This window comes from Pseudonaja textilis, chromosome Z, assembly GCF_049901715.1.
Source record: "Pseudonaja textilis isolate UNSWEBS1 chromosome Z, rPseTex1.2, whole genome shotgun sequence".
In the NCBI taxonomy this organism is placed as follows: domain Eukaryota; kingdom Metazoa; phylum Chordata; class Lepidosauria; order Squamata; family Elapidae; genus Pseudonaja; species Pseudonaja textilis.
In genome coordinates this window covers 132,792,392-132,816,584 of record NC_142008.1, presented here as the reverse complement: position 1 = coordinate 132,816,584, position 24,193 = coordinate 132,792,392, and the positions used below count along the sequence as shown (strand labels likewise).

The 24,193-nt window shown below is 39.8% G+C and overlaps 1 protein-coding gene across 1 annotated transcript in view; it reads right to left on the bottom strand.

The window, feature by feature from the left end:
- The window catches only part of EPS8L1 (EPS8 signaling adaptor L1), a 46,789-nt gene that overhangs the window by 16,124 nt on the left and 6,472 nt on the right, over positions 1-24,193 (bottom strand). The window contains exons 3-15 of the mRNA XM_026712012.2: positions 21,589-21,632; positions 17,446-17,504; positions 15,010-15,171; positions 14,715-14,864; positions 13,711-13,793; positions 11,856-11,956; positions 11,088-11,140; positions 10,515-10,641; positions 9,612-9,700; positions 9,440-9,514; positions 7,755-7,903; positions 7,043-7,184; positions 4,846-4,874 (exon numbers count right to left, since the gene is read on the bottom strand). Coding sequence (XP_026567797.1) covers positions 4,846-4,874; positions 7,043-7,184; positions 7,755-7,903; positions 9,440-9,514; positions 9,612-9,700; positions 10,515-10,641; positions 11,088-11,140; positions 11,856-11,956; positions 13,711-13,793; positions 14,715-14,864; positions 15,010-15,171; positions 17,446-17,504; positions 21,589-21,632 — 1,263 coding nt within the window. The remainder of the gene's footprint in view (positions 1-4,845; positions 4,875-7,042; positions 7,185-7,754; positions 7,904-9,439; positions 9,515-9,611; positions 9,701-10,514; positions 10,642-11,087; positions 11,141-11,855; positions 11,957-13,710; positions 13,794-14,714; positions 14,865-15,009; positions 15,172-17,445; positions 17,505-21,588; positions 21,633-24,193) is intronic.

Sequence of the window (24,193 nt, the reverse complement as noted above, 5' to 3'; positions counted from 1 at the left end):
AGCTGTTCCTTGTGCTATTGCTTTGTTCTTTTGTTCTCTGCTCCTGTACATTATGAACTTACTGCACGCTGTTTGACTGCAAAAGAATCAGGGTATAGCTTGGCCAATATCAGAGTGTGCTTTTTACCACAACCCTGCTCATATTAACACAAGGGAGAACAGGGAACGTTTTCAGGAGAACTATTGGGAAAGCGATGTATATCAACAGACGGCATGAGATCTGGTAAAGCAGTTGGACTTGGCATGGGAAGATCCAGGTTCTACTTTATTTTTCTGCCAATCATTCTCAGCCAAACCTTCCTCCTCCTAGGATTGCTGTTGTATGAGAAAATGGAGGGGAAGCGCCAGATACAGGTAGACTTCAACATGTCCACAATGGAGCCTCCTCGTAAGATGTGACAGTCATAAAGTGATCCTCACCAACAGTGAGGGAATCAAGTGGGCCTCGCTTCCATAAGAGTTGGACCAAACAAAACTGCATAATTAGGGTACTGGCTTAAAAAAAAGAACTGCTTCATCCTTGCCTCATTTTACATTCCTTGCAAAAGAACTGGAAATCTTGCAATGTTTACTAAGTGAAACTTGTAGTCCTCAGTTGCACAACTGGGCTCAGCCTTTCTAATCTGCACACAGACACGTTTTTGGGGTTCTTTTTTTAGACTTTAGGGCATGTGTTGGGGATATTCTAGAAATTGAAATCAATTAAGTTTTACAGCATGAAACCGAGTGTGGAAATATTATCTGAAAATGTTGCAATGATTTTTATTAATATTCTTCTTTTATTATTTTTTATAAATAACTAAAGGTGGTGAAGTCGAACACACCTAATACTGGTTCCTCCTCATATTTTCCTCACAAAAACCTGTGAGGTGAGTTGGGTTGAGACAGAGAGAGTAACTGTCTTTAGGCAACCTGCCAGCTTCCGTGCCTAAGGTGGGACTGGAACTCACAGTCTCCTGGTGATTGGCTCAAAGTCACCCGGCCAACTTGCATGCCTAAAGTAGGACTAAAACTACAGTCTCTTAGTTTTTAGCCTGGTACCTTTACCACTAGGCCAAACTGGCTCTGTCTTCACGATCATCCAACTTTGACAACGGGTGGGCAAATTATACTATAAATATATGGCAGGGGTGGGATTCAAAATTTTTAATAACCGGTTCTGTGGGTGTGGCTTAGTTGGTGGGCATGGCTTGGAAGTCATGTTATTGGCTGGGTGTGACCAACTCAATATCAGTCACATCGAGGCACGCATCTCCTCGCCTGGCCTCTCATGGCTGTGTGGGGATGCTGCAACAGTTGAAAAAGTGTGAAAAATGGTCATAAGTCGTTTTTTTCAGTGCCATTGTAACTTTGAATAGTCACTCCACACAAACAAAGTACCAGCAAAGGAGGGGAAAAAATTCCAGAGAAGTTCCTGAGACAGGAAGTCTAGTCCTGCCAGGAATGTAATAAGGGTTAACGGAGAGGCAGTTTCTTCAAGCAACACCAGAATGTTTCCTTCCTGCCTTCCTTACAGGATTAGGCCAGTAATTTCTTCTAACAACCGGTTCTCTGAACTGCTTAGAATGTTAACAACCGGTTCTAGCAAATAGGTGCAAACTGACAGAATCCCACCCCTGATATACGGGTAGTTGGGCACTAGGATGAACCCTGTCTGATCCTTTTGTATCATGTTTGAAGATAACAGTTGTCTGTTATCCAAGTTTTGAGAGGGGCCTATTCCCAACATACAACAAAATTGGTGGTTGAGAATGATGCTATCTCCACCACGAGGTAGAGAAAAGGAGGGAAAACATTCGTGCTTATGTATGTGTGCATGTACACACATATACATATACACTCCTAACAAGAGAAACTATTAATTGTCTTTCCATTCTTCTAAGGCTCTCCTTTACTTGCTCATTTTTCCAGGCACGGCTATAAAAATGAGCTGTTATAAGCAGAAACAACAATTCTACCTTCTTTATAGCAGCCCGTTTTTACTAGCTTCTTCCTCTTTTGTTTACTCCAAGACATAATCCCAGAGTTCTCCCACAGGGCAAACACATTATGTGGCCCAGAATTGAACTAAGAATTTTCTCCAATTCTGTGGTACTATGTTTCTCAGTTATCTTTTGGGAAAGCCATGTCATTGGCCTTAAACTTGTTTATATTTAGCATGGATATGTTTTAGCTCATTTTCCAGCTTGTAAAAAAAACACAGACACCTTTCCATTCTAAGCAAGAAAAAAAGGGAGAAGTTATCAGTAACAATTATTCTAGTGACACATTGAAAGTTTTAGTTTTATCTTTGCACTCAAGCAGTGCTTGTCAAATCCAGAATTTCTAGTGCCACTACAAAATAGTCATCTGATTTTAATTTAGTTTGAGAATTATGAGAGATTCCCCTTCCTGCCTGCCACATTATGAACTGATTATTAGGTGCTTCCTCATATCTGCAAATGTGCCTGTATGAATAAGTTAATCAGAATGTATGAATGTGTGCAAGAAAAGATTAAGAAGGAAATTCCATTAAGTACTTAACTAGTTTAATACAAGGCCTCTACAATTGGTACATCTTTTGTTAGTTTAGTTATTCTTAGCTTTTGAGTAAGTCATTATGTGCTTATTTATGCTACAAACTTTAAAAACTAATTTTAACAGGTACCCTGTTTCCCTAGACAACTAATCTTTGTTAACCTAATCATGATATAATTCTTAGACTGTCTGAGAGATACCGTATTTATCGGCGTATAACACGCACAGGCGTATAACACACATTCCCTTTAATATGCGGCGGGCGCAGCGTCACGACGCTGCGCCGCCGCTAGGCACTATTGGGAACGGGACATCGGCGTATAACACGCATACATCATTTGCCCCCTATTTTCAGGGGGAAAAAGTGCGTGTTATACGCCGATAAATACGGTAGTTAAAATAGCATTTGGAATACAAACATTTTTTGTCAGTATAGCTCAATTCAAAGCACTACAGAACAGATTAAACATCAATAAGTTGAGCGAAGATTGACATGCCAGAATATATTGGCTCATTTTGATCTTGGCAAGAATCACGACTCTTGAGATCTTGGGATAAATAAATTTAGAAAACCACAAGAGAAGGAACTTACAAGTTCTGGAAGCTAAGCCAGAAACATCCATTCTGACAACTTCTCAAGAATTTCTTACTATTCAATAATAAAAAGATAAAACTATTTCTTAAAAGAAGGAAGAGAATTGAAACAGGACTGAAATACAGAAGTCTTGATGAGAATTTTATGTCACTTGTCAAATTCTGTTTTCAGAGGTCCTCATTCCCTGAAGGCATGGTGGGCCAATTGGATTCCTAGCTACCAATACTTGTAAGTTCAGACTGAGGACAACAATTTGAAGTCCTTGCTCAACATCTAATGGTTGCTGATCACCAAAAGCACCCTTCACCCTGGCAAGAACCTGCAATTATTAACTGCAACACACCATCACCTGCCCTAAGCTAAGCCTCTGAGGGCCCTACCACCACCATCTCCCTAGCTAGCTCCTATCCTTTGTTTTTACCACCGGATCCAGCTATTCCCAGAGCAAAGACAGACAGACAGACAGAGAAAAATAGAAAAATAGATTTTTGAAAAAGAAGAAAGAGAAGGGGAAAAAAGCAATGTAGAATTGACCTAAGCATTTCATAAACAACTCACAATTTTCAATCTGAGAAAACCTCCTAAATGTTCAAACACTTTACCCAATTTATCCAATCTGATCACCAACCTCTAAAAGGCCCCATGACAAATCCTTGCACACCTCACCCCAATTCCTAAGGAGTTACTCTTACCGTACACCATTACCGCACACTTCATTCCTCCTCGAAAGTTCTCTTCCCAGTGAGATCAGGGAAGGGATAGGAACTGTGTCCCCAGCAAGACAGGCACCTCAATTCATATTAGTTTTGTTAATGCTACAGTGGTGATAATACTGGGGGTGATGATCAATGACCGAGGAAGACAGAACTGGGAACTTCTTCATCTAATGAAGTGGAGAAGCTCTACGTTCTCCAACATTTCATGCATTCTGCTTGTCCCAAATATGCAATGTTTTCACTTCCTCTTTAAAACCCAGGGATTAGAAATAGCTCTTTTGGCATTTCCTCCTGGCCTATTGTAGAAACTCATAGGAGACCCAATGCTGATCTAGAATGACCAATCTTTGGAATCATACAAATATAGCATTATGAGATGGCTCTACAACTCTTTGAAAGTTCCTACATCTTAAATCAGATCCGGGTCATCTGCAGGTGTTGTTCAGAAAAGCCAAGATGGAAACTGCAGATGCACCATTAAAGTTCTGCTCCATTTTATATAAAAGATATATACAGATAGTCCTTGTTTAGAATTGGAATGGACAACTTGGTCATTAAGTGAAATGGTTGCTAAGTGAAATAGTGCTTATGATCTTTCTTCAGCTTTCCTTTGCTTTACAGTCCTGAAAAGGCCGTAAATGTGAGAACTGGTCATAAAGTTATCATCACCATGATAATTGCAAGTAGTCACTAAATGAGGCAGTCGCTGAACAAGGACTATTGTATAAAGGGGCAATACTTTGAACATTCAGTCTGGGCCACTTTTTTGTTGCTCCTGCATGGGGAGTTAATTTTAAAATTGTATGTTTACAAGAAGTACTGGTAATATATATGTAGGTGTGCAGGAGTGGAAACTAATTCTACAGGCAATCCTGCCCTAATCATTAAAATCCTTGTTTTTCCTAACCTTCCCTTTTAATTTTTCTTTAAATTCTAAATGCTAATCCTCTCTTCCAAACTCCCCATTTATCTCCCCAAATCATCAATCCATTCTCAAAATGTTCACCAATATCTTACCCATTGGCTGCAATTGTGGGAGCCGATTGCTGCAAATAGAGAAACAGTAAAGTTAGTTTAGGTCCATCTCAAGTCACTCTTTCTCAAATTCTCCCTCCAGTTCACAGACAGGAATTATACGGAATGTATAATTGGAATTACCAGTAATTAAAAGTGAACTAGAACCTCCACTTGTTTGGGTTGCAAAAACACTTAATTTTTAAAGAATGTGCCATGGTTACTCTTTCAAAGTTGAGGGACTTATCAGGAACATAACTAGTTACAAAGCTATTTCCTCAAGCGATCTGTGGTGGTATGTGGGGATAACATAACAGAATAACAGAGTAGGAAGGGACCTTGGAGGTCTTCTAGTCTAACCCCTTGCTCAAGCAGGAGAATCTATAGCATTTCAGACAAATGGTTGTCTTCTTAAAATGCTCCAGTGATGGAGCATTTGCAACTTCTGAAGGCAAGTTTTTCCACTGGTTAATTATTTCAACCATCAGAAAATTTCTCCTTAGTTCTAGGTTGCTTCTCTCCTTGATCAATTTCCATCCCTTGCTTCTTCTCTTCTCTTCTTGTGCTTTGAAAATATGTTGACCTCCTTAAGTATTGGAATATGGCTTATTTCATGCTTTAGCCTGCAGCCCCCTAATCATCTTTGTTGCTCTTTTCGGCACTCTTTCCTGAGTTCAATTTTGAATGAGGATCCAGATTGTTGGGGGCAATATGCTGACTCTGTAAAAACAGGGTCCTGTTTCCTCTTGGAAAACAGGAGGAAGATTCATTGTCTAGGCTTGCTCCTGAAGCATTCAGGAATACATGAAGCCATAGTGGCGCAGTGGTCAGAATGCAGTATTGCAAGCTAATCTGGCTCACCGCCAGGAGTTCGATCCTCATCAGCTCAAGATTGACTCAGCCTTCCATCTTTCCATGATTGGTAAAATGAAGCCCCAGATTGTTGGTGGGGTAATATGCTGACTCTGTAAATTGCCTGGACAGGGCTGTAAAGCACCATGAAACCGTATATAAGTCTGAGTGCTATTGCTATTCTTCTATAGCCTATTTCTTTTCTGGAAAAATGAGCAATCTAGTAAATATGCATGCTTCCTAGAAGCATGGGATTGGCCACGGAGAAGTCTTAGGCTGGCTCCTTTGGTCTCATCCAATTGGATGGCTCTCTGATTAAAAATATAATAAGGAGGGAAAGTTAATTTGGTATGTTCTGAGTCCTCCCAGTTAAACAATGTCATGTGATGGGACTCAGGAGGTGGGCTTCCTCTGTCATTCCACCAGCCTCTGGAATAGCTTCCCTCTGAAGATCCTAGAACTCCTTCCCTGCCCTCATTTGAAAGACCGTGAAATCATAGCTTTTCCCCAAGTCTTAAAGTGGGTTATAAATATTATAGGATAATGTCTGTTGAGCTGCCCTTTTTATGCAGGGGGATATGCAAGGCAGAGGTGGTGGGGTTGTTGGGTTTTTTTTTTTTTTTTGCTATATGGTGTTTGTACTGTTTTTATTGTTGTAAGCCAAGAGTCATGGTGGAGCTGGCCAAACTTATAAATTTAAATAAACAGAGAAATAATAATAAACACGTTAGACTATGGACCAGGAGGGGCTTATGGAGGCTGCTTAGGTTTTGTTTTTTCTAGCAGCCAAAAGGCAAGGAGGGCTCTTAGACAGCTACAAATGTAAAACTGTAAATATCCTAAACCTGTGGAAATCCCTGTGCCAATTTAACCTCCAAAGTCATCCAAATGGTGCAAATAAAATGGATGTTGCTTGTCTGAAAAAATATTCCACAAGCAAAAGCAACAGATTCATTGCAGCATTACTTCAGACATTTGGTACTAAAGAAATGAGCTGCTTGCACAACAATGACCTTTCCCGTTTGAAATTCAGCAAAATGAATACACCAAAGTCTATAAAGTTGGGAAAGTGAAAGTGAAAGACAAGACGGGGATGACCAATATCAAGATGGATGAACTCAGTTACAGTGGCAATGGGTGTGCTATTAGAAGACTTGGAAGACCAAGTTGGAGATTGAGAAGATATATCTTGTTGACACAAAATCAATCAAAATTTGCAGCATACAATGTAGGCAAAGATAACCTACTTCTTCAACTGTTCCAAGTAGCTGCAGAACCTTTTATAGTCATTCTGTTGCTAAGAATGCAAGCTTATGTTCTCCTATCTGCTTCTCATCACAATACTGACCTGGGCGCGGCGTTCTTCATGGCGGTGTTGCATCTCTACTGGGTCTTCCCAAGGTTTCCCAAAAGCATCCTGGATAGGAGGCTCCCAGCCACTGCAGAAAGTTAGGTTGTAGGGAGCTGCATAGCCCCTGGGGAAATCCACTCTTGATGGACAAAACAAATAATAAGAATAATGTGAATTGGAAGGAAGGAGCCAAATTCATCACATTTTCAATCATTGCAAGTTAAATAAACCACTCAGGCAACATGTGTCAACAGACCCACCATATTTATGTCATAAATGAAATGGTCTAATATCTTGGAGAAGATTTTGGAATTCAAACTCCAAAGTTCCAATCCTTATTAAGTAATTTGCTTGTGGATCCAGATCATCTGTGATATCACTTCAGTTGAGAGGCAGAGGGGGCTACTTCACCAAAATTAAATAGCCAATAGCAAGGGTCTCCAAACCTGCCCACTTTAAGACTTGTGGGTGTCAACTCCCAGCATGGCTGGCTGAGGAATTCTGGGGGTTGAAGTCTACGAGTCTTAAAATGGCCAAGTTTGGAGATCCTTGGCCAATAGCATCTCAAGAAAGGAATAAGGAAATTGTAGTAGTTAGAAAACTGTAGAAGAAAGAAGTGGAAGTGAATGGATTAAACCACATCCTATAGGGGAAAAAAATTAAGAGGGCAAAAATAATAACAAGGGAAAACAAACCCAAATCCCCTTACCTGGGCTTAGTCCAGTTTTCACCCAGAGAATGCCACAGTTCTGTTTCCCACTCTCCTAAGCAGCTATGCATCAAAGTCGCTGCTTCTAGAGTTATCATGGGACTGTGCAATTCAGAAGCAAATTCCACACCCCCAGAAGCATCCACAATCTGAAATGGGAAATGAAAATCAGACTCCAGATAATCTGTTCCTCTGGAGACTCCATCTTTTTCCAGAGAAATGTACACTCATCTAGGAATTTATTTATTTTTATTTATTTATTCGATTTGTCAATCACTTACAAGATAATAGGAATAAGTATAAACATGAGTAAGAATACAGGAAATAGATATGAATAAATGGAGACAATAGGTCAGGGATGGTAGGCACGATTATGCATTTATGCACACCTCTTACAGACCTCTTAGAAATGGGGTGAGGTCAATAGTGGATTGTTTAAGGTTAAAGGAGTGGGGGTTTGAGGATGTAACAACAGAGTCAGGTAGTGCATTCCAGACATTGACCACTTGTGGCTGAAGTCATACTTTCTGCAATCAAGTTTTGAGCAAAATACATTGAGTTTGTATCTGTTGTGTGCTCTTGTATTGTTGCAGCTGAAGCTGAAGTAGTCATTGGCTGGTAGGATATTGCAGCAGATAATTTTGTGTACTACATAGTCCAACCATAGGCAACGTAGTTCTAGGTTGTCCAAGCCCAAAATTTCAAACCTGGTGAAGTAGGATATAATGTTGCAAGCAATCACTGATATGTGCAATCTAATCCCACGATAAAGTTTTTCATGGATTTTATCACACAACTCTTCAACTAATGGAACTGAAGCCCAAAGTATTTTATTCCCCCCCCCCCCAAAAAAAAAAAGAATACAGAAACCAAGCATGCTAAAGAAAGTGTCCTATATTAGTCTTCTTGCTTTTTGCTATGCAGGAATTCTTCCCTATCCTATGGAATTCAATTTCACATTTCACATTTGTTACTTAAACAAGTATACAGTACAAGTATACAATATATATACAGTATACTGTATACAAGTATACAGTAAACAAGTATACAGTATATATACAGTTGGTTCTCAATTTATAACAGTTCACTAAGTGGCCATTCAAAGTTACAAAGGCACTGAAAAAAGTGACTTGTGGTAGTTTTTTTTCTCACTTACAATTGTCACAATATCTCTCCTTCATCACATGATCAAAATTTGGACGTTTGGCAACTGGTTCATATTTGTGACAGTTGCAGTGTCCTGGAGTCCTGTGGTCTCCTTTTGTGACTTTCTGATAAGCAAAGTCAACTGGAAGGTCAGATTCACCTAATGAGTGTAACTAACTTCACCACTGCAGTGCTTAACTTAAAAACTGTGGCTAGAAAAGTCATAAAATGGGGCACGAGTCACTTAACAATTGTCTCTCTTAGCCACAGAAATTTTGGGCTCAGTTGTGGTCATATGTCCCTTAAGCATAGTTCCGTGTCATTCTGCTGCTTTTACAATCCAACTGCCCTTCTACATCTATCAATCTATTGTTTCCCAGTCTTGGCGACTCCCAGTATTCTAGGCCATGTCCATAGAGACTGGAGAATTCTGGGAGTTGAAGTCTACACATTTGGAAGATGCAAGATCGAGAAACACACTATTAATAAATCAGCTACCAGATACTTCATCTCCTCTTCTTCTTCAACCCAGCACTTACCATCTTCAAGGGTTTGAAAAGAATACATATTAGCTCCTCTGAAGTAGGGCATGTGATGTTGGATTTCAGCCTTGCCTAAAGTGGTGGGGAAGAAAGTATAATTTAGTTGTAAGCGTAACCCAAGGAGATACCTTTCATTTTCTTGGTAGAAAAAAGTATACACAAAACTCACCAGAAGGCTAAAGGAATACTTGATCTTGGACAGAGTGTCTTCAAACTCCTCTTGGGATGGAGGTTTTGCTCTAATGGTTAAGAGCCCCTCTGTGTTTGTGATAAGAAAGAAACATTAAAAAAATCTCCCTGCAACTCCCATCTATATGGAGGGGCTAGTGAACTCCCAACCCTAAGACTCAAATCTTTTTGGGGGATTGAGATCAAGGCTCATGGTCACAGATATCTTCTACACAGAGCAGCTCAACAATATTGATGGCAGTCTAATTATGTTTGTAGGCCTTGGATTTGTCTTTTAGAACTAGTGGCTCTAAAAACTTTTTGGGCCAAAAAGCTCATTTGACTTGTGCAAAAAAAAAAAAAAAGAATAATGCAACTGCAGAAGGCGCTTCTGAAGTTGTCGGGAGATCAAGTGCAGAGACCCATGATGGAAGGGAAAAGTTTCCAAGCCAAGTGGAATTTTGTGGATTCCGACAAATTTATTTGTTTTCATGGATTTACTAAACAAATTTATATCGCCACCCAGCATTTTACACTGTATAATAAAAATCCATTAAAAAAAAAATCTCTCTCACACACACACACGGCAGCAAAAACACAATCAAACCAACTTGATTGGCCTGTCTCTTTTCGTGGTCTCTAGACCTGCTAACTAACAAAACCACAGTTTTAACGCCTTTTTAGCAAGGGGGCGGGAATCATACCCTAGGGAAAAGATGTTCCATAAGGAAGGGGCCACCACCGAGAAGATCCTTTTCCTGATCTCATCAGGTGTAAATCTCTAAATTCTAGAATCATTCTGGAGACGGAGTTAGAACTCACGGAAAGATTCTGATTGGGCCAGACTTTAAAAGTATTTCCTGTTTCTCTAGCAGCCTTCTGCATTCCCAGCCAATCATCTCACCTCCTGGCTCTCGAAGGCGCCCTCTTGCGGAGCGCTTGCATTGATTCAGGACACGGAAAGCTTCTGCAGATTTCTGCAGCTTTCTCACAAAGGCTTCCACATCATCAAAAACCCGGTTCAGCAGCTCCTGCCGGAGGCACACAGGCCATAAAGAGAATGGGAAAAAAAAATTGGTTTGTTTGTACTGAGCAAGAAACAAGTGACATGAGAACATGGCTCATCAAAAAGGCCTTTGGGAAATAAAGTGAATTTGGATGCTCCTTATTAATTTCTGTACTGTGATTACTAGTTTCGTTGTCACACTTTTTAAACCTGTTGCAGGGAGTCCTTGAGTTACGATTATAATGGAGCCTGCCCATCACGGTTATACTCATAACAGCCATAAAGCAAGTCAATTACACGACCGGCCCAATTTTAAAAGTCTTTCTTGCAGGGGTCATCAAGTGAATTTGTGGTCATTACGCAAATGCCACCATCATTAAGTGAATGACCATCTCTTCTTCCCTATCCCCTTCTCCAAATCTCCTTTATATAAAAGCCAACAGCAACAATTAATTTTCCCATTTAACTCACCACGTTTTGCTCTATTTGGATGATGGCCAGATCAGGTTCTCCTACCAAGATGGCTGGAAACAGGAGAAAAATGAAAAATTGGAAAACAGGAGGAAAATGAAAAATTTACGAAACTATCGCTAAACTTTGCTGGGATACAAAGAGGATTAGTCTGTCCTGAAGAGCCCAGTGGCAGGAAAAGACTATGTCTTCTTCTGTGTCTTCTTCTGTGACTCCCACAATCATATGAGCAGCATGAGGAACCTCATTTTCCTGCTCTTTGGTGTCTGATGACTAGGGTGTACAACAATACCATGGCAACAACCTTAAGAATGAGGCCAATGCTTTCAGCTTTTTTGGGGGGGAGGGGGAATTTTGTATACCATGCTTATTTTAGCCAAAGTAACCCAGGCAAATCATGAAGGGACCAGACAAAAGATTTAGACAGGCCTATTTGTGGCTGAAATGCTCTTGATGGGAAGGATTCCTGGATCGTTCCCTGCAACTCAAAGTAAAACATTGGGGTGCAACATGACTTCTTGCAAGCTGTTCTAGAAGAAGGTCCCATTAAAGTCAATTCATATATGAAGCTAGGAAACTCCTTAATGCTATGCCAGAACCTGTAATTTCTTCTAAGTCTTTGGGATCAAGAGCTACTTAACTGGAAATGCTAGAAATTGGCCTTAAAGACCACCTGGATGGATAGCATATAATTTATCAAGGAGTTATGATTCTTCTCCAAATGTCCTCCTCCATAAAAGCTTGTGGGGCTTAGTCTAAGGTCCTTACCATCTTCTCTTGGCCCTGGTGCAACAATCTTTGTCCTAGAAGGAACCTGCATAGGAGGCTGAGAGAAGACCTCCTGATTATCAAGCATGTTTTGGGTAGCTCTGTAAACAAGAAACATAGAGTCTGAGATCCAAAGAGAAAGACGGATATCCAGTGGATAATGCAACCTCCTTTCCATCTTACACTGTATAACTTCCAAGCTGGGGATGGGCAATATTTTATGGGCTGAGAAGCAAACATATTGAAGGGACCTTAGGGACATAATGAGTGGGACAACATTGCAACATTGCTAAGACTATGTAAGTAGGGATGGGATATTTTTTGCTCCAAACTTGGATCTTCAAAGTTGGCAACTATAAGATTTGTGGGCTTCAGCTCCCATAGTTGAATCTCATTCATAGCTGGCTGGGGAATTCTGGGAGCTGAAGTCCACAAGCCTTAAAGCTATGCTGGCTGGAGAATTTTGGAACTTGAAGTCCACATATCTTAAAGCATGTTGGCTAGGGGATTCTGGGAGTTGAAATCCGCCTGCCTTAAAGTCGCCAAGTTTGGAGACACTTGCTCTAGAGCTTGAGGGTGGGGATTTTGTGTTGTATGTATTGCATTGTATGTGAGATTCAAGCTCTTCCTGGTAAAAACAATGGGAAACGAAGACATTGTTTGGAGGAGGGAATGCTCAAAAGCACTTCTGGGGTTATATTCAACCCAGGGAGGCATGTTGGCTTCTGATTTATATAACATTCCACACCACAGTCAGCATCATAAGAATCTATAACAGATATCTAGACAACCCATGACCCATTGATCACCGATTAACAGAATAATAGAGTTGGAAGGGATCTTGAAGGGTCTTCTAGGCCAGCCTCCTGATCCAGCAGAAAGCCCTATATACCATGGTCGTCCAATCGCTTCTTAAAAACCTCTAGTGTTGGAGCATCCACAGCTTCTGAAGACAAGCCATTCCACTGGTTCTCTCGGGCAAATTTCTCCTTAGTTCTAGGTTGCTTCTCTCCTTGATTAGTTTCTACCTTCCCTCCTATAATCCCAGGAAGTTATTTTTCTCCTCCTCAAATCAAAGTAGGTCTATATATTCTATAGCAGCCTGCCAGTCAGAAATGACTTTATGACCAATCCTTGCATTTACAACCATTACCACACCTCCAAGATCACATGATCAAAATTCAGGTGGTGGCAGGTAGCGTGCCTTGACAATGCCCTAGCTCACCACCTGTGACCTTCACAAGTAAAGTCAATTGGAAAAGCCAGATTCGCTTAAGGACTGGATGATTCGCTTAAAAACTGCAGTGATTTGCTTAACAATTGTGGCATAAAGTTGGGCATGGCCCACTTAATGCCTGCCTTGCTGAGCAATGGAAATTCTAGTTCCAGTTATGATTGTAAGTGGAGAACTACCTATAGTTAGACAATCCTACTCTCTCTCAGTCCAAGTTGTATGGTGGATATGGTTTTGAAGGGGAAATGAACTTGCAGAGGTGATGTGATTGCAGAGAGAAATCTAGAAAAGCAGAAAAGCAGCTGGTAAGGAAGAAGGTGTGGACCTTCGCCCACCACACAGCTCTGCTGGGAATCAACTTTTCTGGCAGTAGTGTCTTAGATCAGGGATGAGGAACTATGGCCCCTTTATGACCTGTGGCCTTCAACTCCTAGAATTCCTGAGGCAGCCATACTGGCTTAGGAATTCTGGGAGTTGAAGTTTTCAGGTAATAAAGGGGACATAGTTCCTCACCCCTGTCTTTGTTAACTCTAAGACTTGACTTGTTGTTCCTGACTAAAGTCGCTTATGGTCGTTTGAAGCTGTCCCATCACAGCCATGGGTCTTAGGCTGTGCATTTACCTCAGGGCTTCCATCCGTTGGGTATTTCCTCCTGTGTTGAAATCCAGCAAGGCACTGGTGATGTCTTGCTGGATCCATTCCGCCTGCCAAGTAGAGGAGAAACCAGATCAAAGATGTGTTGAGAACTCTTCCTTTGTCCCAAATCCCCATGTTGTAGATCAGATATTACTGTCAGACCCTTAAAAACACCGTGGTCAAACATCAGGAGTAAATTTCTATGGAGATTCTCAGTCATTTGGGTCACGGTCGTCCCAAAGATGCTTTTTCAAGAGGCAACTGGACTTCCTTGTTTTTCTTTGAAGACGTTTCGCTTCTCATCAAAAAAGCTTCTTCTTCTGCATGGCACGGCCCCACTGTCTATGAACTTTATCTTTCCTTAAAAATGTTAATTTCAGCCCCCAGCCACTGAATAATTGCCATCCCCGTGTCAAGTAAATTTTATGTGGTTAGTAGAATTGAGTAATTACATAGGATCATTCTCTAAACATTTTTGTGGATCGATAGGTTCTTAGAATTACGCCACCTACGGTCTTACCCAAGCTTAGTACACAAAATTGTCTACTACAATGTCCTACCTGTCAATCACTACTTCAACTTCAACCACCATAACACAAGGGCAAACAATAGATACTCAAAGTAAACTGGTCCAAACTCAATTGCAGAAAATACGACTTCAGCAACAGAGTGGTCAACGCCTGGAACTCACTACCTGACTCTATTGTTACATCCTCAAACCCCCAAAACTTTAACCTTAAACTCTCTACTGTGGACCTCACTCCATTCCTAAGAGGTTTTGTAAGGGGGTGTGCATAAGCTCACCGGTGTGCCTACCATCCCTGTCCTACTGTTCCCATTTATTTGTACTCAATTATTATGTACATACTTATAACTGTTTATACTTATATGTTTATATGTTATGTCCATACTTATACTTGTTTTCTCATACATGCTTGATAAACTAAACTAAATAAAATAAAAGAAATAAATAAAATGAATTATTTTACCCTAATTTGATCACACTGAAAGAAATGGATATCCGGTCTGAGCTGAGTAGTTTCCTGGCACATGAGTAGAAGCAGGGATTGGGAACGGGACTCAGGGCAGACAGCCTCACAATAAGCCACTGTTGCCAATGCATAATTCTCCAGTTCCTCCTATCAGGGGAGAGAAAGTCAGTCAAGGACATCCATCTAATATGGATTCTTTCCAAAGAAGAGGAATTGGGACACAGGTGACACCCATTTCTCCCCCAAATCTTCATTATCCCCCAGCATTGCTGCTCTGGGTAACTTTCTGCACCTTTGAGTTTATGTCAAGGAGCTTGATAGCCGACCCGTTGACCTGGAGCAGCATCTCTTGAACCCAGATCTTCCCTTGCTTATCCATGAGGGACAGTTTCCTGATAGCATCCTCCACAGATGTCAAATCGTCCTCTTCTCCAATGGTGAAGGTCACCAGGTGCTGGAGTATATAGACATGAGAGAGACACAAACAGATCCATTATTTGCCACTAATGCTACTACTCATCTATTTCATCACTTTCCATATGGTCCAAGAAACCCCATCATCTTACTAAGACCAAGATGTAGGTAATAGTGCTGTAAAGTGCTTTGGGTTCTATCTCCAGAAGGTGCACATGGAAGTGCAAATGTAGCAGCTATTGGAAACACTTTAATGCATCCTTTTTACTCTGAAATCTAGCCAGTTTATAGTATTGGGGACCAATATCATGATCCCATGTTCTCCAATCTACATGTTGAAGATTGAAGCACAAACAACTTTAGTAGATGCTGGCTGAATGGCATCACCATAATTAATCCGACTTCTAATGTGCTCCTGCATATCTGACCCCAGCAGTATTTTATTTTAGACCTGGGAAAAGTTTATTCAGATCTTCCAGGAACAATAAGTTTTTGCTTGGATCATTTTCTTCTTCCTTTTATTTTTCTTCCCTTTCCTCCAACAACATGTTATGGTTATGGTTCTGTTGTGTTGTGTTCTGCTGTGTTTATTCATCAATTTAGCCTTTGGCTGAGATTTTATATTGACATAAAGGGAAGAAAGCATCAGGCTTCCAGGTCTAGTTTCAATATAGAGAGGAGTAAGTAATCTCTGAGTCCAAGCAATAGTAAATTCATTTTTGATGAGTGGGTGATCCCACATACCTTGAAGGAGCAGTAGTACATCCCCTCCTCATCCTTGGACTCAGCAGCATTAGATAATTATCAATTGATCTCTTTTTTTTTTCTGGGGAAAATTGTACAAAAGTTGGTGAGCTGTAATTCCAGAGGGCTGTATAGAGGAAATGAATTATTTGGATCATTTTCATTGGTTTCAGGAAGAGATATCCATTGACATGACAATGATCATGTTTGTAAGTGAACTTTTATTGAACCAGGTTAGGGATGATATGATTTTCCTGGTTCCACTTGATTTCTGATTGATTTTGGGGGGTTGAGGGGTATTGTACTACATCAGTTCTCCTTTCTGCAGAGTGGGTTCCAGGTACTATCAGGAGGGACTGAGGCTGAGACCCTGAGACTTTGCAGTGTTCTTCAAAACTTGACTCTCTTGCTACTTGTATTCAACATCTATGTGAGGTTGTTGATCAAGACCATCCAGTGATGTGGGGCCATGTGTCATTAATATGGGGATGATTTCCAGTTGTATATCACAACTCTCAGGTAAAAACAGGGGGTACCAAAAAGATCTTGTCCCAGTGCATAGAGTCTGTTAGAGTCCGGATGGGAGGAACAGGTCAAGTTCAACCCTAGCAAAGGCTAGGAGATTGTAGATTCAAGGACATTTCTCTTCCAAGGATTTTCCTACTTAAGTTTATTATAAGGTTGCATCTACTTAAGTGGAACTCGGGTATAATTTGCAGGAACTCCTCGTATTACAGAAAGCAATGGTAGCCAGGAGAGTTTGTACAGATTCATCTTGACCAGAAGACACACATGCTTTAGTCATCTCTTGTTTAGATGACTACAATGCATCCTATATGGGACTGCACTTGAAGACTGCTTGGAATCTATAGCTGATCAGAATGCTGCTACGCAAGTTATTGTATTATAGCATGTATGGCAGGGGTTCCCAATGATCGGCACCAGTCCATGATATGCCAGAAACTGGGCCATGAAAACAAGCAAAGCTCCATCCGCGGGATGCAGGCAGCACTCGAAACCACGCCCCCTCTGGTCCCTGGGAAAACTTCCCCACAAGGAACCGGTCCCTGGTGTCCAAAAGATTAGGGGGGGCACTGAATACAGACCTCATTTTATTCTTGGGATTCCTCTGTTTCACGTAATATGGTACCCATCCTTTTTTAAAAAAAAAAAAACCAAAACCTTACCTTTACGGATCTGTAGTAAATTAGTAGGGTTAAAACCTGACATTATTTTTTATTCCTATTCTTCCAGAGGAAAAGGACTTCTTATGAGGGAGATGAATAGGTGGAATATAAAATAAGCAACTGAGGATTTTTTTAAAAATAGTAGCAAATAAAGGGGAAATAATAAACTAGCCCTGATTAATTTCTTATTGGATATTACCTGGACATCTCAATACACATAAAAAATATTCCGGAGAAATTCTAGCAAAGGTATATTAACCAAGAAACAGCCCTCTACAAATGACCTCCCATACTTTTAATTCCTGAAGCTTCCGAGTCCCAGTTCTGTCTTGGCCATACTTTAACACAACCTAAATGCCAAAATAACAACAAAAAAGACTTACATTGACAGCATACTGAGAGACATCTGCCACAATGAAGTTGGAATACTTCTTCCTCTGTTCTGCAGAAAGAATTTTTTAAAAATCTTATTTTTCAAAAAATCTTATTTTTCAAAAATATATATATAGGAGGACGCAACTGAAATGCTGGCTTGAGACACAAAAGGAACATAAAAATGTTAGTTTCATCTTTGTCTCATTTTAATGAGGATATGAACATTTTAAAGAGCACTGAAGTTGACCTTCCTTATCCAAATAGATGAGTAAACTCTTTCTATTTGGATAAGGAAGGTCACCCTCTGGAAATGCTGACAGTCCAACCTGGAGCAGCAAGAAGCAGGCTGAGTGAATGGAAGGGCGGCCCACATCTACCCTTTCACTCCAGGCAGGGTTCTTTTGAAAAGAGGGGATGCACAGAACAATGGAACTGTGTATTTCCAAAAAATATTGTCCCTTAATCTTCAAGAGGGCTGGAGGGATCTGAATTAGTTGGTTAAGTGTTTGACAAGCAGAAGAGAAATATGCATGAACAGAAACAATGGCTTGTTTACATAGACCCTGAAGCTATAATGTAGCTTCTTCCTATTTGGCTCATCATATGTCCACTTATTATAGTTTAGGGTCATGTGCACACCACGTTACTATAACATCTTCCAAAAACCACTGGTTTGTGAGCCCCAGGCAACTTCAGTTGATTTAGCGCTTCCCAGATATAACCATAATTGCTGGGCTTGATGGAAATTATAGCCTAACATGTATAGAAGACATCAAAATCAATACATAATGCGTATTGCAGCGTAAAATCATGTTTGTAGACACGTACAGTACAACTACCGGTAGTCCTCAACTTACAACTGCAATTGAGCCCAAAATGTATGTTGCTAAGTGAGAAATTTATTAAGTGAGTTTTGCCCCATTTTATGACTTTTCTTGCTGTCTTTGTTAAGTGAATCCCTGCATTTCCCCATTGATTTTGCTTGTCAGAAGGTTGCAAAAAACGATCACAAGATTCCCCAGGACATTGCAACCGTCATAAATTTGAATCAGTTGTCAAGCATCTGAATGTAAATCACAGGACTATGGGGATGCTGCAATGGCCATAAGTGTGAAAAATGGTCATAACTCACTTTTTTCAGTGCCATTGTAACCTCAAAAGGTCACTAACTGAACTGTTGTAAGTCGGGGACTACCTGTAGTCTAAAACCCCAGTAAAATTCCCTCCAGGTGTGAATCTTGCACACTCTTCTTTTCTTATGTTACATTTTGGACTCTTAATTAAAAATAAACAAATGGGCCTTATGTAGGTCCAAACAGATATTATTTTTAAAATACTGTGGTTTATATCACTTAGTCCTTTGTACAGAAATGGCCCCACCAAAAACAGTAAGAAAAACTGAAAAGGGATTGTGATCACGGAAACCAGAAGAGATGGTAGAACAGTGTCATCAACTTGCCAACTAGTAAATAAGGTTTTATAACTTTATGAGAATCCCAGGTGCTTTTGCTCATAAAAGTTCAGATCTGCCCACAGGTTCAGAAAGTTTGGCTAATATATAACAGACATATTCATTCCTATTCAGCAGAATTAACATTTCAGAATGTTATATAGGTCATCCTCAATTTTAAATGGTTAATGGAGCTTGCCCATCACAGTGATAAGTCACGCCGGTTGTAAAACAGGTCACTCACATGTCTGATTTGATTTTACAATGTATTATATGGAGGTCATTAAGACAGTGCCACAGTCATTAAACAAGCCAATGGTTTGCTATGCCGATGGTTTGCTAGGGGCTGGTTTTGCCAAAACCTAGAAATAAATACCAGTTGCAACAGGGGGATGCAGCTGTCAAAACTTTGGACCCCCGTCATAATTCTTCTAGGGAATAATTCCCATAATTATCTCCCCACAATTTCCCTGGGAGGTCAGTCATAACAAATCATTGTTAAGTGACCCATTGTAAGTCAAAGGCTATCTGTAACATCATCCACAGAATTATCCCTCAAAGACAAGTGTTTCGTTTATTTATAAATGTTATTCAGCACCTCTATCAACTAGGATTGGAAGTGCTATAAAATCCCAAATCAATATAATGTTATAATAGTATATAATACAGGATAATGTAATATGCATGGTTAAAAAATATGCACCAGTTGAAAGAACATTCCTTGAATTTCATAACATGTAGATGTATACTGAAAAAAATACTAATTAAACACTGTACAGCTGAGAAACTGATTTGCATTTAATAGTACTTTTCAGACAATTACCAGGTTTTTCTTAATGAATCAGAGTGTATAACAGAGCAAAGGAAAGAGGAGGAATAAATTTAAACATAAATAAAAGAAGTTATTGGAGCATATAATAATAATATTATCATGTCTGGTTGTACAGTCAGCCACATGTTTAGACTGGATTTTGGCATTTTAATCCACCTATCAAGCCCTTCCCAATGACCTAGGTTTGATGGATGTTGTTTTTAATAATATTAAATAATCATAGGATTGTATTTAGTTGCAACCAAACATGTCAGATGTTCACGTTGGATGTCATTTTTGTCTGCAAGGATAGGCAGATGTGGATGTCTGATGGTGTTAGAAGTATCATCACAGGATGTAAGTTACTCCAAATAAAGTTGCCCTTTGCAATTGACTGATGGTGAAATGGCCAATGCCAATAGTGTTCAAGTGATGCTTCCATTGTTTCGGGATTGCATCCAAGGCACCTATTATTATTGGTGCTACCTTTGTTTTCTTTTGCTACAGTTGTTCAGCTTCTATTGGCAGGTCTTTGTATTTTATCTTCTCCAGTTCTTTCTCTTCTCTTCTGCTGATTTCAGGTACTGCCATGTCCACTACGCAGACTATTTTTTATCAAGTATTGTTAAATATGGTATGTTAAGTAGGTATGCTTTGTGGCAGATCCATGTCTGTTTGAATTCTAAAGTCCCAGAGCAATTTAGCTTCTTTGTTTTCCATTACTTTCTTTACTTTATGGTCTTACCACCACCACCATTATTACTCTGTTCTGTTATTTCTGATTCTGGATGTCATTCTTTCTAGAACTGGTGCATTCATTTCAAATATGCTCGTCTTGTTTCACTTGATCTGTAATAACATATCTTTATTTCTTTGTTTTCAATCTCTGTATATTTGTGACAGGCAAAACACCTTTTCTTCTAGTAACTCTGTAGCTGCTGGTCCTGGTTGCTCAGTCAACAATCCTGAGTCCTGTGGCCTATTTTTCACCAGATATCCAGGAACTCCCACATCTAGCGTGGACCTTATTATTCCGGGTGACATCCGAGCCGGTTTGCCTTTCTGAAATATACTCTCATCATATTTTTTTAATGGGAGAGAGACTCTTTGTCTGACTCCTCTAATGAGACCTTTCCAGTATGGTTGAATTTCTGGCATAGCTTTCATCTTCCTCAGAGCACATGAGCCCTACAACCACTTCAAGGTAGGGTCTTACTGGGGCATGATGATGATGATGATGATGATGATGATGATGACGAATGGAGAATTTCACAAAGTATCAAAATCAAAGCTGAAAGATTATGGTGTAAACGAGTGCCATAGTTCAAAGGTTATGGATGTCATAGCAAAAAATCTTGGATGGCGCTTAAGAAAGCTGTGCATTGACAACTTTTTCATCTGACAATTACAAAAGGCCACATTGCCTGGATCCACACATATATTATGATAGCCTAGGTTCTTGGGGAGAACTTGATATGTATGTGGGCCTCCACACTAGTTAAAACACTGGCAGTCGTGATTCCACATTGTTATCTATATAATAATAATAAATTAAACCGAAAACTTGAAGACCACAAGGAGAGAAAGGAATGTTAGATTAGACCTATTCAGTTTTGGCTGCAGAAATCTTTGCTGCCTTCTAGCCATCATCTGGATTTCTGCATCTCAGAATTGGTAGTTACTGGTATATGTAAGACAAGGTATTGGGAACCAGAAAAGGGATTGCAGGCATAAAGCATTGTAGCAGGAGATGGGCACTGTGGTTGATAAGACTAGAGAATTGTGAGTTGTTAAGGATGGAAAAGCTGCAAGATGGAATAACTTTCAGTCCAACAATCATCCCAAAACAAAGGCATTCCCTTGGTTATATTCCCATGGTTTCATACTCACCATAGATGGTTCTGGCACTGGGCTTGTGAACATCACCAAATAAACTGGGAGAGAAAACAGACAAATCAGATGGCAACCCTAGTTTCTCCAGCCTAAATTCCCTGCCTTCTCAAACTTTGCTTGGCTTCCAGGCTCCCTGAGAATCACAGAGGCTTATTAGCTCTGTTCTTTGCAGTATCTTTGCAGAAGCCCTGGTTGTGCAGTGGTTAGAATGCAGTATTGCATGCTAATTCTGCCCATAGCCAGCAGTTCAATCCTGACAGGCTCAAGGTTGTTTCAGCCTTCCTTTCCAAAGCTGGTAAAATGAGGACCGAGATTATTAGGAGCAATATGCTGACACTGTAAACTGCTTAGAGATTAAAGCTATATAAAGTACTTTGCATTATAATATAAGTAATATACCTCAGTAATATAACCCTTCAGTAATATAACACTTCAGTAATATACTGTTATATTGCTAGGCTATTTCAACAAAATCCACAATATATTCCAAAAACAATGTTATAATTAATGCTACTTGATTTTATTGACTTACTTACTCATTCAATTTCTATAGCCACCCATCTCAAGCAAGTGACTCTAGGTAGCTTACTATTCTTAAATTCTAAGACAATTAAAAAGACATTAAAACAATAACATGTTGTTTAATCCTCATTGGGCCCCCAAGCAAGGTTACACCCTTCCATCTGGATGATTTTTATCACAACCAGTAGCCCTTAAGCCTTAATGTCAGACTTGTATTTGAATAATAGTCCCAATGACATACACTCATTTGTCAAGGCAGAAAGGAGGAAGGAATAATGCTACTGTAGTTGTGCCCCTAGACTTGCCAAAGGCTACTGGAATGAGAGCAGAATACTATATTGATTCTTAGCATACCTTGACCTGAGTTAGTGGCCATTCCTTAGGTATTTATTATGATGATCTATAGCTTTGCCTGCAGTAAGTTGGACAGGAAATGGCAGTGACAAACCAAGGAGCAATGAAGATGCTAATGAAGATTACAGGGATTGTTTTCAATCCTGCTAACATCTCAATAGAAATGAGGGTTGCCAGAGTTGCTTAAATTTCTAGAAAGGAAAGTTCTTTTGGGTTTTTCAGAGGTCTCCTACAGCTTTGTATCGCCTTAGAAAGGTGAGCACCTGGGAAGACCTGTTCAGGGTCTGGGGAAAAGGTCTTTAATAAATCTTCTACAGAGTTGGTATACAGCGCTGCAGTTCCTATAAATCCCAAGCACCCTGTTAGCTGGGGATGTTGAGATTTATAACCCAATATACCTAGAGATCAGCAAGTTGAAGAAGGAAACATTAAAATTTATTAGCCATGTTCCTTAATTTAATCAGATCTTGGCTGAATCATGCCTTTCAAAGCTTTCTAAAAACATCAGTTGTCACCTGAAAAACTACATAAATAAAGGGAGGGGAGAGATGACATAACCCTTGGCTGCATAATGGATCGAAAAAGAAGAAAAAAAATATATCCTTAACTTAAATGTGGTTAAAAAAATGGTGAGAGATTTGTGCTTTCAGACTTGCAAAATTCTGCTAATGTAGCCTTACAAAAAAGTAGAATTAGTTCACCTGGACATATTTTCTGTATAAACTACCTGGGAAGGCTGATAGCTATTGTCTAGAGGTTGAGTCGTGGCAACTGGACTTCTTTTCTTTTTTTTTTTTTGGTTTGAAACATTTCTCTGCTTATTCAAATAACTTCTTCAGTCTTTTTCTTAAGTACCTAGATAAGCAGGCAAAAACATTTAAACCAAAAAAACCCAACAACCTCCAATTGCCATAAGTCAACTTTTAGACCACTTTATTATTTTTTTATTTTTTTTATTTTTGTCAATTGCTTACAAGATAATAGGTATAAGCAAAAACATAGTTATGAATACATGGATACATATAAGAAAAATAAAAAAATAAAAGAAACAATAGGACAGGGACGGTAGGCACGTTGGTGCGCTTATGGATGACGGTACCTGGATGCTTCACCTGGATGACTGAGAATCTTCACCAACATACTGATAGCTATTGTATCTGACTATAGCAAGGGGTTGCCAAACTTGGCAAGAATTGTGGAGTTCAACTTCCAGAATTCCCCAATCAGCATGGCTGGCTGAGGAATTCTGAGAGTTGAAGTGCGTAAGTCTTAAATTTGCCAAGTTTGAAGTCCCTTGGACTCCAGGAACAATAACGCTGCTGATGAAGTACTGGGTTCATTTCATTTCATCATAGCTGCTCTGAACCACTAAAAAGGCAATGCTATAGCCAATATAGTTAGTTTCTGGTTGAATGTTATTAGCATGCCAACTTTGAAAATTGGATTAATTGGGGAAAGTCTGTGCTATAAACCAGGGGTCTCCAACCCTGGCAACTTTATGACTTGTGGACTGCAATTTTCAGAATTCCTCAGTCAGCGTGGCTGATTGAGGAATTTTGGGAGTTGAAGTCCATAAGTCTTAAAAGTTGCCAAGATTGGAGACCCCTGATATAAACAATTCCCTTATCTATCCTGATGTGCAATCATTTTCCAGATTGCATTTAGGAGTTCCTCCCCACCCCCCAGGATCCTAAATATTTACTACACAAAAGTGTTTTATCACACT